Genomic DNA, 20,335 nt, shown 5'->3' on the forward strand with positions numbered 1-20,335 from the left:
GATAGAATTTGTTCATACTTTGAAATTGTAGTATCTATTGATATATGTTCAAAAATATAATAAAAATGATAGGCCACCGCGCATTTTCTCAAGCTACAGAATGTGACAAAATGACGCATTTTGTATGGATTATACAGGAAAAAACACCATTTTGTGATTAGAAACTAAAAAAATTGATAGAATTGTAAAATAAACTAGGAAAAGATAGCTTTCAGACAATGCTTTGAGAATATCAAAAGATAAGACAGGGTCACCGTACGTTTTTTCCGCCTAAACTGAATACAAAATAGGAAAATTCCATGTAGATTCCTTCAGAAAATGCACTGTTTTAGAGTTACCTCCCCTTAAAATGCCAACATTAAAACATTTAAAAACAACCTTATTTGATTCGCATGTTTGAGTCAGGCTTGATGCAAATCATAACAAATTCATTTTATAACCCCAACAAAAAAAAAAAAAAAAAAAAAAACAACAGAAAGAGATATTTTATCACGTTCTTTTTTTTTTTTGTAAAATCATACCGTGAAGTGTTGACCGTGAATAGAAAGCAGTGACGTTACGCACGATATTGCGTCTCAAATGGTATTTAGTAAAATTTTTACGTTTTACGTCGATTAATGATTATTGGGGATATGTTTTTATTTCGCTTGCTATTTTTGTTTTGCACATCAATATGGATACTTCTTCATTTTTGGTTGTACTGAATATGCATGAAATATTTCCCACTGAAAGTAACGTAAGCAACAAACAACAAAATATATCGTATTTGCGTAATGCATAAGTCTATATGGAATGAGAAGATATTTACGGTGTGATGAGTATCAATGAGACAACGCTCTACCAGAGACCAATTGACATAATATGTAAAGAAAAATGCAATGTTTCCAAATTAGATCCGAAAAGAAAGAAGATATATATTTTGCTTTAATTAAAAAAGTTTGACGGGAATTAAAAGTTAGACGGGTTTTGTCATAAAATTCATATTACTTTCTTTAAAAACGGAACAATTAAATTAAGAAATGAAAGGATTGTCAGGAAAAAAGTTAGTTTTATTCATCTCATATGTTTACAAGCTTTGTATGAAAAGGAGAGGTATATAGCCACGCGTCAGGCCCAAATTTTATTTTCCCTTTCAAGTTTTCTATACACATGAATTTTGATGTAGAGAAATAAAAAAAAATCGCATTATTACGCTTCCCAAATTTGAAAATTTGAAAAAAAAAGATTTTCTATCCTATCGTAATACACAACCTTTTCACAACTTAAGAACCTCATCTAAACGAAGAACCCCAGTCATCGGAGATTTTTTTTTATACTTTGTGGTCTTGTTGATATTATCTGACTATCAAGAAAATTGTATCTGAGGAAATATATGCAGATGATTCACCATATATAAATAGCGTCCCGAATCGACAACGTTAAAAACGTATCAAAATCGTCCAGTGGATAAACTTGCAAGACATTTCATTTCTTTGAAGACTTGCTTTGGTCTATCTATGTACTTTTATGAGCATGATTTACACGAACGAAATATCATATAATCTTATATTTTAAAACCTATAAATTTTGATAGCTTAACATTTTCCTTAATCTGACCACAATGAACACTATTAGTTTTGCCAACATTTAGCGTTGGTCGTTACAGGAACGCATATTCAGTAATATTGTAATATTCTATATATCAAGGATATCATTCATTCGAATTTTCGCGGATATAACACTGTTTTGAAGAACACAAACACTCCTGCTAAGGTCATTATGTGTATAGTCTGTTACGTCTGACACGCATATTTTTGACGTTTTGTCTATATGTTATCTTTATATATTTTATACTATTGTTAAATATGATACAACAAATTTGTAGTATTTTGGGGAATAGTACTTATACCTGTCTAGTCTACGGATATAAATTTTATATAACTTAACTGTTATGATTTTATAGAAAAACTTTTTATTATTGTGAACTGGTTGATTACACGGTATTGACGCAATAACGTGCTTAACGTCAATAGACAATTTTCTTGCTACTACAAATGAAATACAAACATGAAAACAAATATAACGTTCATTTTTTTCTTGTTATTAATCTAAATAAATATCCTTTATGAATCCTGCTTTGTAATATACCGATATGCACAACCGAGTTTTGAACGTGTAAGTTCACATCATGATTTAACAAGAAGACACGTAAAATTAACTGCCTGGAAAGATTATTCTGACCTCGAACCGAGTAGATTTTGATTTTGAACTTAGTTTATAAAATAGAAATGCAGGTGCCAGTGATGTTTCATTTGGTTAAGCCTCATAAGAACATTCCAGATATCATCATCTATCTTTTAATCTCGATTGATTAGTGTAAACTTTATACTTTGTATAATTCTGTTTATTATTTCCTTTCTTTTTTTTTACCCCAGTTCTATGTGGATTCAATTATACATGAATGCGTAGCTCCTAAACACGTTGCACACACTTCATCAAATGCATTAAATTACACCTAGCGAAGAAGCCCGGGGAAGGTAGAATTGACCCCCTCCCCCCCAAAACACACTCTTGTTGGCTAAAAAAAAAATAAGGCTCCAATAATGAGCCTGTGTCGCTCACTTGATATTTTTATTTACAACATACAATTGATGCGTGAAATATTGCAACCTTTAGACTTTTGCTTTAGTTTAGAGATATAACTTCAAAAACTGTATTTCCTCCTATGTTCCGCTATTTTTAGCCATGGCGGCCATGTTGGTTGGCAGGCCGGGTCTTCGGACACAATTTTTAAACTAGATACCCTATAGTATTGATTGTGACCCAGTTTGGTTATTTGTTTCGGTAGTTTCAGAGAAGAAGATTACAAAAATTGGTTAAAAAATTACTATAAAGGACAATAAATCCTTCAGAGGTCAATTGACCATCAGCGTGTGAACTCTTGTTAAGATTACTTGTACTTATAATTAAATCGTGCTGTGTAAGCCTAGGATCCTTGTTGAAGGCCGTAACTTAACCTATAATGATTTACTTTTATGAATTGTTACTTGGATTGAGAGTTGTCTCATTGGCACTCATACCACATCTTCCTAGCTCTATGTAGATATTGTATTCATGTTATTATTGTAGATGTAGAGAGGTGAGATTAAAGTGAAAAAATTGATTTGATTTTATTTGATACATTCCTCGATCATTTCCGTTTTTAATTTTACCCAAAATGATTTCCCGTGGTATTAAGCGAAAAATCTACGTCGCTTTCAATATTCTACTTTCAAATATTTCAAAACTGTGATCATGTATGAAAAAGTTTTAAAAAGGGACCAGTCTATAACTTGTTTTTTTTTAATGTAAATAAGTCGATAGAAAACATCTTTTTTTTTTATTGGCCACTGATCGTCAACACATATGATTTATTTGTGGAATCATTTGGAAAAGTTTGTTGATTTTTTTACATCGTACGACGACAACATATTGTGTCCTGCATAGCTCCAATAAGAAGTTACTTGTGTTTTTTTTTTTATCCACAAACAGTATACAAATGATCTCATGCATTTATAAGATGTAGGCAAGTCTGTTCGAAAAGTCAGACCAACGTGCATTTAATTTGTTCACACATCGTTGTAAATATAATGGAATTTGATGCGACTGTCATACAAGTGAGAGGTTTAGCGCTATAAAACCAGGTTCAATCCATCATTTTCTACATTCGAAAAAGCCTGTACCAAGTCAGGAATATGGCAGTTGTTGACCATTTGTTTGATGTGTTTTATCATTTGATTTTGCCATTTGATTAGGGACTTTCAGTTTTGAATTTTCCTCGGAGTTTAGTATTTTTGTGATTTTACTTTTCATTTTACATATATAAGTCAGGTAAAACTATGAAGTTACACTAAGTCTTTTTATATCGATGAAATCCTCTACACTCTGAAAAAATAAATAAATCAGTGTACACATGGTAAACATATAACACTACAAAGATGCTTTTAACAATATTTCATCCATTTTGTTGATTGACAGAACTGAAGTTGAAGATCATCATCTCTGTTTTCAATGTGTTTAAAAAAATAAACACAAATTCGGAAAGAAAAAAACCAATTTTCACTGTTAGGTATAAAACTTCAACTATTTTCTATTATTGTGATTTTCTGACCGGAATAATGTTGATTCGCAAGAGGGGATGCACGGTACGCTTCCCACGCTAACGATTCGGGTTTCGCTCCGATCAGAGTTCATGCAATCTTTTTTTCTCTGTTTTTGTTTGTGATCCCGAATTTGTTTCAGTTAAATCGATTTATGAATATTGAACAGCAGTATACTACTATTACCTTTATTTTTCGTGATTTGTATAGTTGTACTGTACATGGTTTGTTTTTCATATAGTTAATCCTCTAAATTTGATAAACTTTCAAAAATTGAGTGAGATTATGCAAAAAGTTTTATTCACCTTTGTTCGCATACTATCAATACGATCTGTAGAAAGTATGTAATATGGTAAGCATCGCAGTTACATTGTACCTTCTTAATTTCATTTTAAATATTAAAAGTGGTGAATGATAACAAGAGGACACTCAGACTCATTAGTCGACGAAAAACTAATATATCGTGGCATAAAACGACGAAAATGCGAACAAGTCAACAAATTACTACATAGAAAAGTTGAGACTGTGCAACACAGACCTCATTAAAAAACCGGGGTTGAACTATTGTACTCCAGAAGGTTATAAAAGACTGGATTGCTTGATCGTGCAATTTCCTAATATAATTGGCTGATATCACAATCGTGGAAAAAAGGACGGCATTGTTGTTACAGCAATTTGTTCATACGCGTGATCATTTTAGACACACATAGTCCATCACTGTTAACAAACTCACCTTCGCGTCCGTTTCAAGCGACCGACATCTTCATTACCAATGGGAAAGTTTACATATAAAAGATATGTTATTTCTACTGTTATCTCTTGATGGTCTATATCAGGCGATTGTCTGCTACTGGTATTCAATTTTGGTTGACTTGATGTGTTTTCATCAGTAAAAACAGATACAAATTTATGGTTATATGCTTCTGCTTTCCCTTTGCTGTCTCCTATTTGAACGATTAGTGGTGCTATTCCACACGAGTCTCTTTTCTTTGATTAAACATATTGCCAAAAAAAAATAAAAAAAAAATCCAACAACGTGTGCTTTTCTCTCACCCTCTTCCGACTAATTCCAATATTTGTGAAATAAAGTTATGATGTGCTTCTTCTAATTCAGTTTTTCATTGTTCGTATGTTTTCCCTGGTTGTAAACCTTTTGTGTAGAGCATGCTCATTTTAGACACAAATACTCCATCACTGTTAACAAACTCACCTTTGCGTCCGTTTCAAGGGACCGACATCTTCATTACCAATGGGAAAGTCTACATATTAAAAACACTGTTATTTCTACTGTTATCTCTTGATGGTCTATATCAGGCGCTGCTTTTACTGAATAAAGAAAAAAAGTAAAAGAAATTACAGAATACGATATGAAGACATCATCTTTTCTCTCAACCTTCTGAATACTTTTCCTCCTGATATTCCCTTAGTTGATCGTAAAAATAATTTGTTAATTTCTCGATCTAGTCCATGACCATGTGTTCTAAAATTTGTCCCTTTAACGTTTTCAATTTGTAAGTATGCAAGGCAATTTGGTGTGCTTTCCTCGAGTTCAGCATTTGAAAGCTGATATAAAACTAAGTTACTTCTAAACCGTATAATTCCGATTTCAAGAAATAAGTTTCCATTTTCTTCTTCAATCTCTATTTTTTTGTAAATAGAATAAGTAATATTTTTGTCTCCAATTTTTGATTCATATAAGTTTCATATTTAAAATTTATTTCTAAACTGCATAATTTATTTCAAGAAATATGTTTCCCTTTTTCCCCTTCAATTTCTGTCTTTTTGTAACTAGAATAAGTAAACAATTTTTTTTTATCAATATTAGTTTCAAGAAATGTTGGCAAATAATTTTTAATTGTATCAAAATTCGCCGAGCGCAGCTGGATAAGACTGTAGAGGTCCAACCACGATCAATTGGGGCAAACATTTACACAAAATTCGCACTTGATACAGGTCTGAATATGGATTGTAATTTAATATTTGACACATAATAAGTGTCTGACACAAAATAACTGTAGCCAAAGAACTTGAATTGGTTATGTGATTTGAATCATATTCAGTTTTTTGCTTTTGTCAGTACACTATGCTTTTTGGGAAATTGCCACCCCCCCAATAACAAATTTATTTTAACCCCCCTTTTTCGCAAAATTTATGAAATCTTGAGAATAAATTGCCCCCCCCCCCCTTCCCCAATTTTTTTTAACCTCTATGCAACCCCCCCCCCCTTTTTACCACAAAAAAATCTTTCCTTCAAGAAATGGTCAAAATCTCAATTCAAATTTCCAATGGATTTTCTTAATAAAGTTTTTTAATACATTATTAAAAACAAAATCCCTATCTCTTGTATTATAATGTATTATTAAGTTTAATTTGTAGTTGCAATAGCCTATATTAAGAATCTAAACAAGATTTTAATGACCACAAATAACATTGGTCATACCATAAAACATTCAGGACTATCCAAATAGACCAATATAATAACACTGTATGGATTTTTTTCTTCCCAAATGCAATACCCAAAAATATTGCTTGCTAAATTTTGGTTCAATACTTCAATATTGCATGTATGGAGCTGTAGCTCTTGAGATACACATGTATTGCCATAGATGGTCTGCAAATTCTCAAAGTTATCATCAGGACATGATAATAAGATATGATTAAGCAACTACCTTTTATGTTGCTGTACAACCATTCATTTTGTGTGTCTGGTATTAATGGTTACAAGTATCAATATTTTTAGTTTTTTATGGTTGATTTTTAATATGCATGTTATAATGTACTTGTTTTTTTACTGACCAAGTTTGCAAATTCTGCCTACAGAAAATCCATCAATTTTGTGTGCCTATTTCTAATCATGTATCTTAGAACATGTTGATTTATAAATTTTCTTGTGTCCATCTATTAGAGCTGAATGTTGATTTCAGGTCCTAAGTCATCTCTTTAGAATTAATCAATAAGTGTATAGATATGTGGTGTGTAAGAGCATGTCCATCCTTGAAGGCTGCATGGGGACACATAACTGTGGAACTGCAGCAAGGTGACACACAGATGTCTATTTTTGGTAAACTCTCGTTCTCTGGTTGTCTCATTGCTTTTTACTCTGTACCCATTTCTACTTTTATTGAGGTGTATCTTATAGATCATAACCAGTGGCAGATTCAGAATTTTTCATAAGTGGGGGCCCACTGACTGCCTTAAGAGGGGGCCCCTCTAGACATGCTTCAGTGATTTCCTGTATAATCAACCAAAATTTTTTTCCAGAAAAGGGGGGCCTAGGCCCCTGGAAAAACCTTCTTAATCAGCCTCTGATAACTTTCATATTACTGTATTTTCTTACAACTATTTAGACAGTTGACTTAAAACTGAATAAATAAAATCTGAAAAAATGACACAAAAATATGGACACCTAAGAACGCTATACTTTAATCTAAACTGAACAATTTGAAGGTCTCTCAACTTGTTATTCAACTCAATGACAGTTGCAGTGAATTCTGACTTCACCCACAAAAATGTTCCATACAAAAAATGAATGATATTTTAGTCATTCAGAAAACAGAACAAAGGGCTAGGTTTAGTTCATTGATTAAACAATAATTTGTATTTATATATTTTAATGGTTTTTACTTCTTATGCATATACAGTTAATGTAAACAATGAAAGTCATGTACTAAATGAATATTCATAATATCTGCATAGACAATTAACAAAAATGCAGTAAAGTATCTATTGTGATTGAGTTATTTTCTTCAAATCTGCATGAGGTATTGTGATGAAATGATGAGTAGCAGCAAATTTTGGCATAATTTTTTTACAATTGGTCTGTAAAAGTACATGTTTATGGCTTTTCTAAATATTTGTTACTGAAGTTAATGAAATTAAATGTATTTTTTCTGTATTGAGCTGGTAGCCCAGAAGAAAATTAATTCTGAGCACCAATCAATTAATACCTCATGCAAATTTGACAACTACTAGCTTATGACTGTCCTAGAAATTATTGTATGGGAAGAGGAAATGAAAAATGGTGGGTGTTGATATTTTTTCAATCATACAACAACAAAATTTTTTTTTTATAAATTCATTTGGGATTCTAAAAAAAATATTTCTCCACTCACATAACTTTGTGGAACAGTCCTTCCAACCCTTTTACAGATAAAAACTAAAAGCACAGCTTCAGTATGAATAAAATGTAATACATTTATTAGAAAACTAACAAGACACATTAACTAATAAATGCATTCTGAAGTAAAGTAAAACAAGTTAATTGAAGTACATGTACTCTCAATATAGAAAACAAAGTAATCAATACTTTTAATATTTTACATTGTTTTGTAAAACTTCAAACTTAAAAGACAAGAGAGAAGTTGAAATTGGGCACTGCACATAATAAATAAATAATTCTATACATAGAATTTTTACATAAAATACTTTTGTACAGATAAAAGTGCATAAATTCATGTATCTAAAAAATTTCTCAGTTAAAATATATTTCTAAAAGTATACCTTCAGCATAGGCATAAAATAGTACATGTAAACCATTTAGAAAGACATGATAGATAAAGATGAAATAGAAAAGAAACAGAAAATCAGATCATAGGTAGATAATAATATGATAATCAGACATTGGACATTTTTTGGTTGAAAAAAAGGGTGGTGGTAATTTCATTCATCTGGTTTATTAGTAGAATTAGGGCATCTTTTCTCTAATTTTTGTGCTATTTTCACATTTCTCGATCGGTGTGAAAAAAATATTTCTCCTCACTAGTGAAAAATCTGTTCTCGGCAAATGATTAGTCGAAATTTGATTATGACGTCTTAATGTTTTGTTTTCTTCTGAATTTTCCTATTGTGACGTCATGAAAAAAGGCGACAATGCCTGATGACGTCGCATATAAAAAACACAAGTTTCTGGAAACTTTGAAAAAGAAGGATAAAAAGCATTAGAGAAACAGATTCCGACACTATAACTCGTGTATTACGATATTTCTCCACTCTCGACAGTTAAATTTTATTATTTAAAGAGCTCTGCAAGCCTCACGCTTTAAATAATAAAATTTAACTGTCTCGAGTGGAGAAATCTCGTAATACACTTGTTACAGTGTAGGAATCTATATTTCATAGTCTTACAATTGGTTATATCTTTTGTGTATTATTGGTTTATTGTTAAGCATAACATACATATTTGCAGTGTTTTTTGTAAGGTGAAATCAGCATAACAATACTATTGCAGTAGTAGATTTTAATTTCATATTGATAGATATAGAATAACCATACCTTGTCTCGAAATATCAATGTTATTTGTACAAGGCTTAGAAACAGGTAGAAAGCGAGGCTGTGCCGAGCATTTCTACCTGTTTCGAGCTGAGTACAAACAACATTGATTTTTCGAGACAAGGTATGGTTATTCTTTATATACTGCAACTTTTAAAATTGTTCTAAATGAAGTATTTAGGGTAAAAACCATCATTTTTTAATTTTGCGCGGAAGACGTAAATTTTCCACGAACCTGTATGTTTTATTGACGTCATAAATAATATACTAAATAATATACTACGGAAACGCATTGTCAACGTCATAAACCAGGCGATATACGTTCAGTGACTGTATATCACATATGAATATACGGTCAATGCAATTTGACTGCTCAAATAGCACAGCTGCAGTATATATGGTGTTAAGATAATAATAGATTAATTGATTGGTGGTTGCTTAATCTCCAATAGCATCTATTACAATTTAAATGCATGTGATTTATAAAAATATAAAAATGATGGAAATTATTATTCACTGCATATATTTATACTTTTATACAAATAATACATGTATATGGATATCAAAGTAAAAAAAAATGTTGGTATTAAAATAGGCTTTCATATTTCAGAAAAACAAACAAATCTGCTGCTTATTCAAATTTGAACACATCAACTGGTACTGAAACATATGTTTGAATGTACGGTTGTAATACTGGATACCTTAAATGTGGCAGTGAGTTTGACTATATTTTATGTGTCTTAATGATTTTCTTTTCAAATTAATTCGACAATATATATTATTAAAACTCCCTCTCATGAAAAAATTCTAATTATTTTAAATTTATGTGAATTTTACATTTTAACTGTTGTGGTTTAACTTTTTACTCAGTTTTAAAACTCTAAACTTAATTTCTTCACTGGGATCATAATTTATATAATTTTTTTTTCATAAATGAAACACAATTAAAACAGTGCAATAAAAGAAAGAAGAGAGACATACAAAAACATATCTTAAACAAAATTAAACTTAATATAAGAAACAAACTAGCAATATACATTACTAGAACAAAACAAAAGGATTACAACAGCATTCAGAAAAATAGCACTACTAAATTATAACAAATGTTTAAGCTGTTATATATTGATACAAAAATAATAATGACTAAAATGCAATTACTGTATAAAGCCTCGTCAATGTGAAATAATATCTAAAATTCTTGTTTACAAATTATCTACAACAAACCATCTGCATTTTCAATACTTCCATAAAACTTATTCCAGCTGCTTTCCAACAGAACAGGTGATCCTAGATCTAACCTATGGTTGCACAGAATGCCAAAATTTATTTTTGAGTTATCTCCCATTAAAGCAAGAATTTTTGTGAAAATTTAAATTTTATTGAATGGACTTGGTAAAGCTTAAGGATTACTGTAATAACTATAATAACTCTTCAATAAAAACTGTAAATCTTAAGCTCTGTCCATTCAGAAAGATCAACGCATTATAACATATCATACAACCATGAATTGGTATGGAACAAGCTGAATTCTTTTTTAATAACTGAATTCTTTTTTTGATAACTGAATTTTGAATACTATACAAATCATCAAGGGTCCGGAAACGGTCATATATGCCAGACATGACCGATTCGGACACTCAAAAGTCCTAAATCATTTATTGGGATTTAGGTCAAATTTTATTTTTCAACAGAAATAATTTCGGTCATTTCGTTGAGATTGAGTTTCAAATCGCCATTTTAAACATATTTTTTTTTGTTATCAATTTCATGTAATTAAACTGCCACTCCAGTAAAGTGTTATAATCCTGAGGGCCCTTCTAATAACTATATTAATGCCTCGGGGAGCTATTGGCTAATGATCGCTAATCTCTTTACCTGTGTTTTCAGTTCACAACTGGCTATTTTAATCACAAGCTCCGAACTAATATTATAAAGAAATTAAAATTCTATACCAACTGTCTTCATTATTTAATTACTTTTCAGCTAAGACAATTGTCAATAATGATTTAAAATTAAATTAAAACTTGATTTAATTTACGGATTTTTTTCACTACTAACACGTGCTTTGTTTACTATGATACGCATGCCTGAAATTCTCTTCCGCAGATTTGACACTAAATCGTAAATTTAAAATGATTTCTTGCTAAATAAAGCAAGTGCAACTATTTTCATTAATATTCTTACACTATTAAAGGTAAATATTAAAAAAACGATGTTTTCCTGTGAATTTGATAAACAAAACTAATCCCGGAAATAAGTCCGGAATTGTTCGTTTTAGTATTGTCGTATTACATCCGGTTTGAATTTCGACTTCAGAATCGAAAGAAACGTAAGCGATGACTGAGAAAATTACGATATTGAGTCATTAAAATCATTTTATTCTTAAACTGTTGCCTTGCCTTAATTGCTTTTGATCGATTTTAGGAAAATGGTAGGATAAATCATGAAGTAAACGCGATGCAACAGTGAAACAAGTTCGTTGATGCTACGAGTATGAGCATACTCGTGCAGTAATGAGATTTTGACAATCTGTTTTTGAAAAGGGGCACCAACTTTTATGTTATATGAAAATGACCGAAATTAGGTGAAAAAATTTCCGGATCCTTGCAAATCATAACATAAAACTTTTTGGGATTCAGCCTTATGTAAAATAATCAGTATTAAGAATAGTATATATGTACATGATGCTGCTAATATACAAAGCAAACACATATATACACGTATGAATATTTGAAAATAGATGCCCTATATGATAGTGTGATCTTTATGTAATTAAGTGCAATATTGCTTTTCAATTAAAATGAATGAATCTGAACAACAACTTTATAATGTTATTGATTTTTGCATAATGTAGCAACATAATGCTTCTACAGAGATAAATTTTTTGTAAAAAAACATATATGTATCAAGACAACTATATATATCTCACACATTTTTAAATGCAATATTCAAATTATAAGCATGACAGAATCGATCATCAAATGCAGGATTCTGTATTTGCTAAAACACATATGAAATTAATATTATTTCAAGTCTACTGTACCATTAAAATTTCTAACAAGTGAAGGAAATAAACAAAACTGGTATGAATGAAGAACACAAGTTTCCTGAGAGTCTATATGACACCTAGTCTGTAATCCAAATTTTTATAAAATGGCCATTTCATTCATAACAAAATATACATATACATATATACATTTGTCCAAAGTAAAAATTTACACTGTCATTAATAAATTAGCTGCACCAAGAGTTTGCTGAACATAACAACTGCTACTGATTCTGTGATTTGGCTTGTATTTTCATCATCAGCTTACTGAAAATAGAAATCATTCATGAATGACATTTTGCAACAAGCACAAACAATGATATCAGTTATATTTCTCCTATATTCAATAATGTTTGAATACTTATAAACGCTGAGTCTGACTGTACCTTTGTTTGATTGGTTTTCAGAGAAGTTCATAAAATTGATAGAATTCATTTAAAGTCAGTTGTACAACTTATACAAGTATTTTCTTATTTATCCTTGAAGACATTTACTGGCATGTGTGAACAATTTTCTCAGATTTCTTTTCAATGTTTTGAATTATCTCCCCTCATCCTTCTCCACAGATTTACTTTTCCAGTAATTCTCCTGATATTAAATGTTTAATTTGTTGTAAGCAGGTATTTATTTAACATGTAAAAGTGAGGACACTGTATATATTAATATTATATACATAAATGTTGTAAATGGTACATACTAAGGTGCAGCATGTACTTACTTGCACAACATTTTAACATCCCTTAACTGATCATACAGATCCTGATTAATTCTGTCTTGTTCCACCATCTGTCTTCTTAAATCTTCATCATTCTTCTTATACTTCCGTAAACTTTCCTTCTGATCTTCAATTATTGACTTCTGTTCTTCAAGTTTTGCATTCTGTTCTTCAATCACCTGACTTTGTTCTGCAATTATCTGTTCTTTGGTTTGTCCAACATGAACTTCCATATCTATTTTACTTTTCAAATTGTCTATTTCATTTGTTTTGCTGTCATTTTGTTCTGTGAGTTCATTATTATTTTCAATGAGTTCCTTGATGGTTTTACATCTGTCATGATTTTGCTCAATGAGATCATTAATTGTAACACTTTGTTCTTCATTTTTCACATTTAGTTCATTTATTGTAGCACTTTGTTCTTCATTTTTCACATTCAGTTCTTCATTTTTCACATTTATTTCATTAATTGTAGCACTCTGTACTTTATTTTCCTCTTTTTTCTCTTTAATCATTAACTTCTGCCTTTTAATAACCAATCCATACTCTCCCTTTGTATCCTCTAAATCCCTCAACTGACTACACTGATCACATATCTGTCTATCCTTCTGTGTTATTGTCCTCCTTAACTGGTACACATGTCTACCCTGTACTTCAGTAATGTCCCTTATTCGATTAATATCTTCTGACTTTTGCTCTACTTGGTTTTCTAGTTGGTGTACATTATCTCTCAAGAAATTGTTATCTTGTTCTAGATCCTGAACTCGCCTCAACTGCCCGTTGTAAATATGTGTGACCAGATCCATTTGAGAATGTAATAATTGCTGCTCATCTCTTTCTTGGTAAATTTCATCATCTTTCTTCTCTAAAGCTCTCATCATTTCAGCTGTAATAAATTTTCAAACTATGATTTCAAAGTATAGTATATTTTGCAAGACAGACATTTTTCATCAATCTTAAAATAGGGGATAACTCTATTTTCACACGTAACAAAAGCTCAATCATCAAATTGAAGAATTTTGGTAATGTACATGTAAATGCAATATGATTGCTAGATCTTTTAAGTTTGTTTTTATCCATCATATCTTACAAAAGAGTCTTTCCTTTGTGTTGAATCTTAAGAAAAGAAATTGTCCATTGATTAAATATATACATAACATGAAACCCCAAATCTCATCAATCTATAGCTTTAGTGTGAAATCTTATGAAAAAAAAATTTCTCGCTTGATTTAATAAATACAGAACATGAAATCCCAAGTGAACAAACCCATAAATTAGAAGTTTTGAAAATCTGCATATAGAATTTCAAAAACATTCTGCCATAAACCTTATAGAATAACTAGTTCAAAGACACTCTGGTTCGCTTGTAAAAAAGTATGAAATACTTTTGTTACAAATTTTTCAAACAAACTAAAAAAAAACTGTCTGATTGGAATTTTTTTGGAACTCTGTATATATCAATGAAATCAAAGCATTTATACACAGCATAGTAAACTGATTTGAACTTTCAACCAATTATATCATTAACAGAATATACACATTTTTTAGCATTTTTTTAAGCAACTAGATTTTTTAATACTATGAAATGTTTGATTTCATTGTAATTTCAGAGTTTGGTTGAACAATCCAAACATTTACTATACCTAGTGACTGAGTTCTTCTTTTAGTTTTATTACCTCTCCAGTTGTTGATAAAAATTCTATACTGTAAACAGTTTGGGATTTCACCTGAAACAACAAAAATGAAAATTATTAAATGAGCATAAGTTTGTTTATAAGAAATACAGTCGACTCTTGTTATGAAGAAGTCAGCTGGAACCAAAAATATTAAAAGTTACCCGTTGTTCGACTGAAGTTTGACAAACCAAGGGACACAACTCTTGCTTAGCCTGGTAAAACTAAAATAAATCTGGATGAATATGGGAAGGGGATTAATATTCTGGTCTCAGATTGATGTATTTGCATGTCAAGGTTTTTCATTATTATAATAACATTGTTTCACTTATTTAATTATTCAGTGTATTGTCAGACATTTAAATCCTGGAGCTCATTTTTCGACATATGTGTATTTTTTTTAGTTCGAGTTGAATAATGAAACCTTGGGACTGTAAATTTAGCTAGACTCAAACAAAATTTCAACTCATCCAGTTTTGACTTATCAGGAGTAGAAATATATACATTTATATGAAACAAAGTTTGGGAAAACTTCGACTCATCCAAAATTTTGAGTTGACAGAGTTTGAGACAACAGTATAGGCATTATCATTTTTCACTTCTATAACCAACAAATATAAACATTCTTCATCTTTCCCAACAATAAAACAGATAAACCTTTTTTTTCTAGTAAATATCAAGTATTGACAAATGCCATTTCTGTTTTTTTTTAAATCATCCTATGAATATAAAACAATTAGTCTGCAAACCCACAAAACACATGAACAAAATCTTAAATTCACAAATGTACACGAGTTTATAACCGTAACTCAAAGTGGTGGTAGTGTTATCAGAAAAATTAAAGGCAATAAGGCCTTCATTGTTTTGTACAAACTTTGGGGAAAGAGATTGTATTATTGTGATACTGAGATGAATGTTGACATACAAAAGCTAATTTATCATAAATCTACAAAATATGTATTTTTGTTTTAAAGATTCTATGATACAAATAATGTAGTTTTATCTTTAAGTAACTCTTACTGGTGATTAGTTCTGATTCTGAAATTTATCTGATATATCTTTCATTATCAGTTGTACCTAGTTTTATTGAATCTAATTGTGTCTAAACTTAGATCAGCAAATTATCCCCATTGCATTGCTTTCTGTTTTTATAAATTTTTGTTTGTAAATATGAGCTTTTATAAATTGTTATTTGGATGGAGAGTTGTCTCATTGACATTAATACCACATCTTCCTATATCTATTTGGAGATTTTAATATAAAGCCTATTTTGCACATCAAACAAATTACATACTAAGTTGAAATACAAAGCTTACTATCACACACACAAACATGTTTAATTCTATATTTGAATTGATAAATTTTTTTTTTACCTTTCTGCACAAAATATTGGTCCAAAGCTAACTGTAAATCTTCTACACTAAATCTCATTAACAGAAACTCTTTGGTTTCTCTTTGTTGTTCCTCAGTGAGGGATCTAAAATCTGAAAAAAAGAAGTAGATTGAATGTGTAAACTTATTTCTAATTGAGATCTTTTAAAATTAATTACAGCTGCCGGTAAAACTAGTCCCTTCAGTACCATATAACTTTTATTATTTTGAGCTATGTACTTAAAGATATTCAAAATGTATATTTACGCACATGTGTAATTGACATAATAATACAGATCTAGAGCAGTCATTAAATATGTCAACAATGTAATATGAACTAAGTATCTTTAACAAATGCACTGTTAATTTATAAAATTGAGAATGGAAATGGGGAATGTGTCAAAGAGACAACAACCGGACCAAATAAAAAACAACAGCAGAGGGTCACCAACAGGTCTTCAATGTAGCGAGAAATTCCCGCACCCGGAGGCGTCCTTCAGCTGGCCCCTAAACAAATATATACTAGTCCAGTGATAACGAACGCCATACTAATTTCCAAATTGTACACAAGAAACTAAAATTAAAATAATACAAGACCAACAAAGGCCAGAGGCTCCTGACTTGGGACAGGCGCAAAAATGCGGCAGGGTTAAACATGTTTGTGAGATCTCAACCCTCCCCCTATACCTCTAACCAATGTAGTAAAGTAAACTCATAACAATACGCACATTAAAATTCAGTTCAAGAGAAATCCGAGTCTGATGTCAGAAGATGTAACCAAAGAAAATAAACAAAATGACAATAATACATAAATAACAACAGACTACTAGCAGTTAACTGACATGCCAGCTCCAGACTTCAATTAAACTGACTGAAAGATTATGATTTCATCATATGAACATCAGGCACAATCCTTCCCGTTAGGGGTTTAGTATCATACCATCATAACATATATGAGAAGAACATAACCCGTGTCATGCCAACAACTGTACATGAATGTAACATTGATTGTATTATTTTGTTAACTGTGTGTAAATTATGGCACATATGTTTAAAAGAAGTCCATGAAACAATTTCAAATTAATATTCACACTGAAATACAATAATACATGTACATATGCTATTAACATCTATACTCAATATTAAAAGCTATGCAAGTGCATGAAGTGTAAATCCCAAATTTGATGTTTGGGTGGTGCTCCCGATAATTCAGAATCATAAAACTGTATTTTTGTGTGAGAATTTGGTGCAGTGGCGGATTCAGAACTTTTCATAAAAGGGGGGGGGGGGGGGGGGGGGGCCCTCTCCAGTCATGCTTCAGTGATTCTCTATATAATCAACCAAATTTACCAAAGGGGGGAACATCCCCCCCCCCCTGGATCCGGTGTTACATGTAATTGCAGATGTGCATGTGTATGTAGACACATGGCAATTAATTTTTACCTCTATTTGGGTCTTATCATTCTTATATGGTTTAAATAGTGTTTAGTTGTTGCTTCACTGACATATACTTCACCATGATCACATCTCCAGTTATGCTCCTCTTCTTTTTCTTAACTGGTTGTAATGTTATACCTACATTTTGTATATAGCTATGAAATTACCTGATAGTTTTCCCCAAATATCACTATCTACAGGAACTGTTCCACCTGTGTTCTGTTGGTGAACTACACCTTCCAAGTTTGGATGTGGAAAGGTTTCAATCATATGCTTCACTTCTTCTATATGGCTTGCATCCTTGGGTGGCCTGCCTGTTTTAATGAAATAAAATTTAAATTCACAAAATATCTTGCAGCATTGATTAATATTCATTGAAAAATCCTATTGATTATACATTGTACTTTGATCATGAACATTTTTATTTGGCAAATATATATTACACAGAATGTTTTATATAAAAAAAACCACTGAACTGCAAGGAAAATTGAAAAATATACAAAAAGTCCTTAATATAATGGCAAAATCAAAAGCCCAACCACATCTAACAAAAGGAAAACAACTGTCATATAAATTTGTAAACTCCACATGGTGATTCAGTTAAAATAACCACTCTTTGTTGTGGAATTTCAAAGTGAATGCTGGTGAATTCACTGTAAAACACTGTGGTTGGTTAAAAAAAATATGTGTCATTTTAGTTAACAACCTTTTGATTTTAGCTTATTGAGAATGAATGAAACATCTGAAATTCTGTGACTTATGAGTTTTATTGGAAGAAAAATATACAGATATAATAAAAATTTCATAACTACCTGTGAAAGTCATAATTGTCTCCCTTGTCTGTAATATTTTTCTTGTGTTTAAGTCTTCTGTAACTTGTGCAACTACAAAAAAACAGAGAATATAAAGCATATCAAAAGTATTTAACCAAAAAAATTAAAATGTGTGACACATGGCTTAAGAGTAACAAGGCATTTCGTCATGTTTTGAATTTGTTTGGACCATTTGTGGACCTGTTTTATATACATGTATATATACTGTTTACATGTACCTAGAACTTCATTTACTTCTATTGAATATTGAGCAACATGCCTTTACAATAACATGCCAGCTTATCTGATGAGTGTCTACCCTCAAAATATGCATGTTATTTTATGTATAAACAGTGATGATAACCTCTTGATGCTTGCACATGTATGTATTTGTGTTCTAAATTTAATAGTGCGAAAAGCAGTGTCATAAACATTTTCAAGAGATTAACAAAATGTTGATGGTCCATTTATCCACTGATATATCAATTATACAGATCTCTCATTAATATTCAAACTACTTTAATATGTTCATGTACAAACATTTTCATTCTCTTGTAACTTTTTCTTCTGGTTTATCATCATTGATCATGTTTCTTCTTCCATAAAATTGTATATTTATATACACATGTAAGAGTTTAATTCTGTACTATGCATAGGGTGACATAACATACATTTATGTATCTAGTCCCCTAAGGATATTCAGTATTTACAATAAAATCAGACTGATACAGTTAAAGCATGTTTTATAGAATAATATTGTTACAAATGTAGATTGTACATGTAAATCAAAGTTTGTTACTGTTTTTATAAAATATATGATATAATCAAGCAAGTGTTATTTTATTAACAGAATGTCTATATGTATTATATGAGCATACATATACAATGTATTGTGCTGTTGAAAACTTCATTAGCTTTCCAACAAGAAATATTTCTGTGACAGTCAGTCTGTGTTCATCATGTTTGTCTACAATGTTTCGATATTCTGCAACCACGTTGCTAGTGAGTATTTTGTATAGCTGTGGCGTTTTATATAAAGCTTAGTTTAAGAATTGATCTAGTGTACATGAAAACTGCATACAGCAATCATAAATATAGTCAAATACATTTTGTAAACAATGTGGAAAAACTCCGGGAAATCTTTGGACGATATTTTTGACTGAAAATCATTAACTGGCAATACTGAGTATATTTGCATCATTTCATCCATGGATTAAACAAAGTGACTAATGTGTTTTTAAGACTGTATATACAATATCTGCAGAGATATTAAAGAAAAATGTATTTTTACCGAATGGGGTATCCATTTTGATAAACAAATCAATCGGAAGTGCTCTTGAAATCAATTAATAGCCGAAATCCAACAACTGGCAAACAATTCAACAACGGACGCAAATGAAAATTCATCGCTTTAAACAAGGATTTGTATAGTATCTTACTATACAAATGCTTGCTTTAAAACAGGTTAAAAAGTCGCTATTTTCAATATTTGTTAAAAATAAAGTGTTTTATCCAGTATATATAGGCAGTGGCTATCTGACCGGCACCGGCAAAATAGCAAATTTGCTATTTGACCGGCACCGGCTAAATAGCAATAATTTAAAATCATTTTATCACAATATCAAGCATTAAAAATATATTACAATAAAAAATAAGATTTTCATAAATAAATAATTTATAACTTTATAATATTAATCAAAAGCATGAAAACACATTTGTAAATACATTATTAAATATATTTTTTCTAAAATATTTATAACAAAATGTTGATTTTCAAATTTAAATCTGTGTAAAATCTATAGTTTAAATATTCTGCCAGTGATAAAAATAGTGTTATGCAAAACTACATCATAAAACAGATATGACAGACAATATTAATAGTTGTTTGCTATGAA

General features: G+C 30.6%; 1 protein-coding gene across 1 annotated transcript in view; it reads right to left on the minus strand.

Annotated features, from left to right (window-relative positions):
* Positions 1-19,766, minus strand: part of LOC143078636 (uncharacterized) — a 31,835-nt gene extending 12,069 nt beyond the window's left edge. The window contains exons 1-7 of the mRNA XM_076253487.1: positions 19,732-19,766; positions 18,441-18,512; positions 17,796-17,942; positions 16,194-16,304; positions 14,791-14,874; positions 13,151-14,033; positions 12,647-12,699 (exon numbers count right to left, since the gene is read on the minus strand). Coding sequence (XP_076109602.1) covers positions 12,657-12,699; positions 13,151-14,033; positions 14,791-14,874; positions 16,194-16,304; positions 17,796-17,942; positions 18,441-18,512; positions 19,732-19,747 — 1,356 coding nt within the window. The 5' untranslated portion in view covers positions 19,748-19,766 and the 3' untranslated portion in view covers positions 12,647-12,656. The remainder of the gene's footprint in view (positions 1-12,646; positions 12,700-13,150; positions 14,034-14,790; positions 14,875-16,193; positions 16,305-17,795; positions 17,943-18,440; positions 18,513-19,731) is intronic.
* Between the last annotated feature and the right edge of the window lie 569 nt (positions 19,767-20,335).

Source organism: Mytilus galloprovincialis, chromosome 1, assembly GCF_965363235.1.
Source record: "Mytilus galloprovincialis chromosome 1, xbMytGall1.hap1.1, whole genome shotgun sequence".
In the NCBI taxonomy this organism is placed as follows: Eukaryota; Metazoa; Mollusca; class Bivalvia; order Mytilida; family Mytilidae; genus Mytilus; species Mytilus galloprovincialis.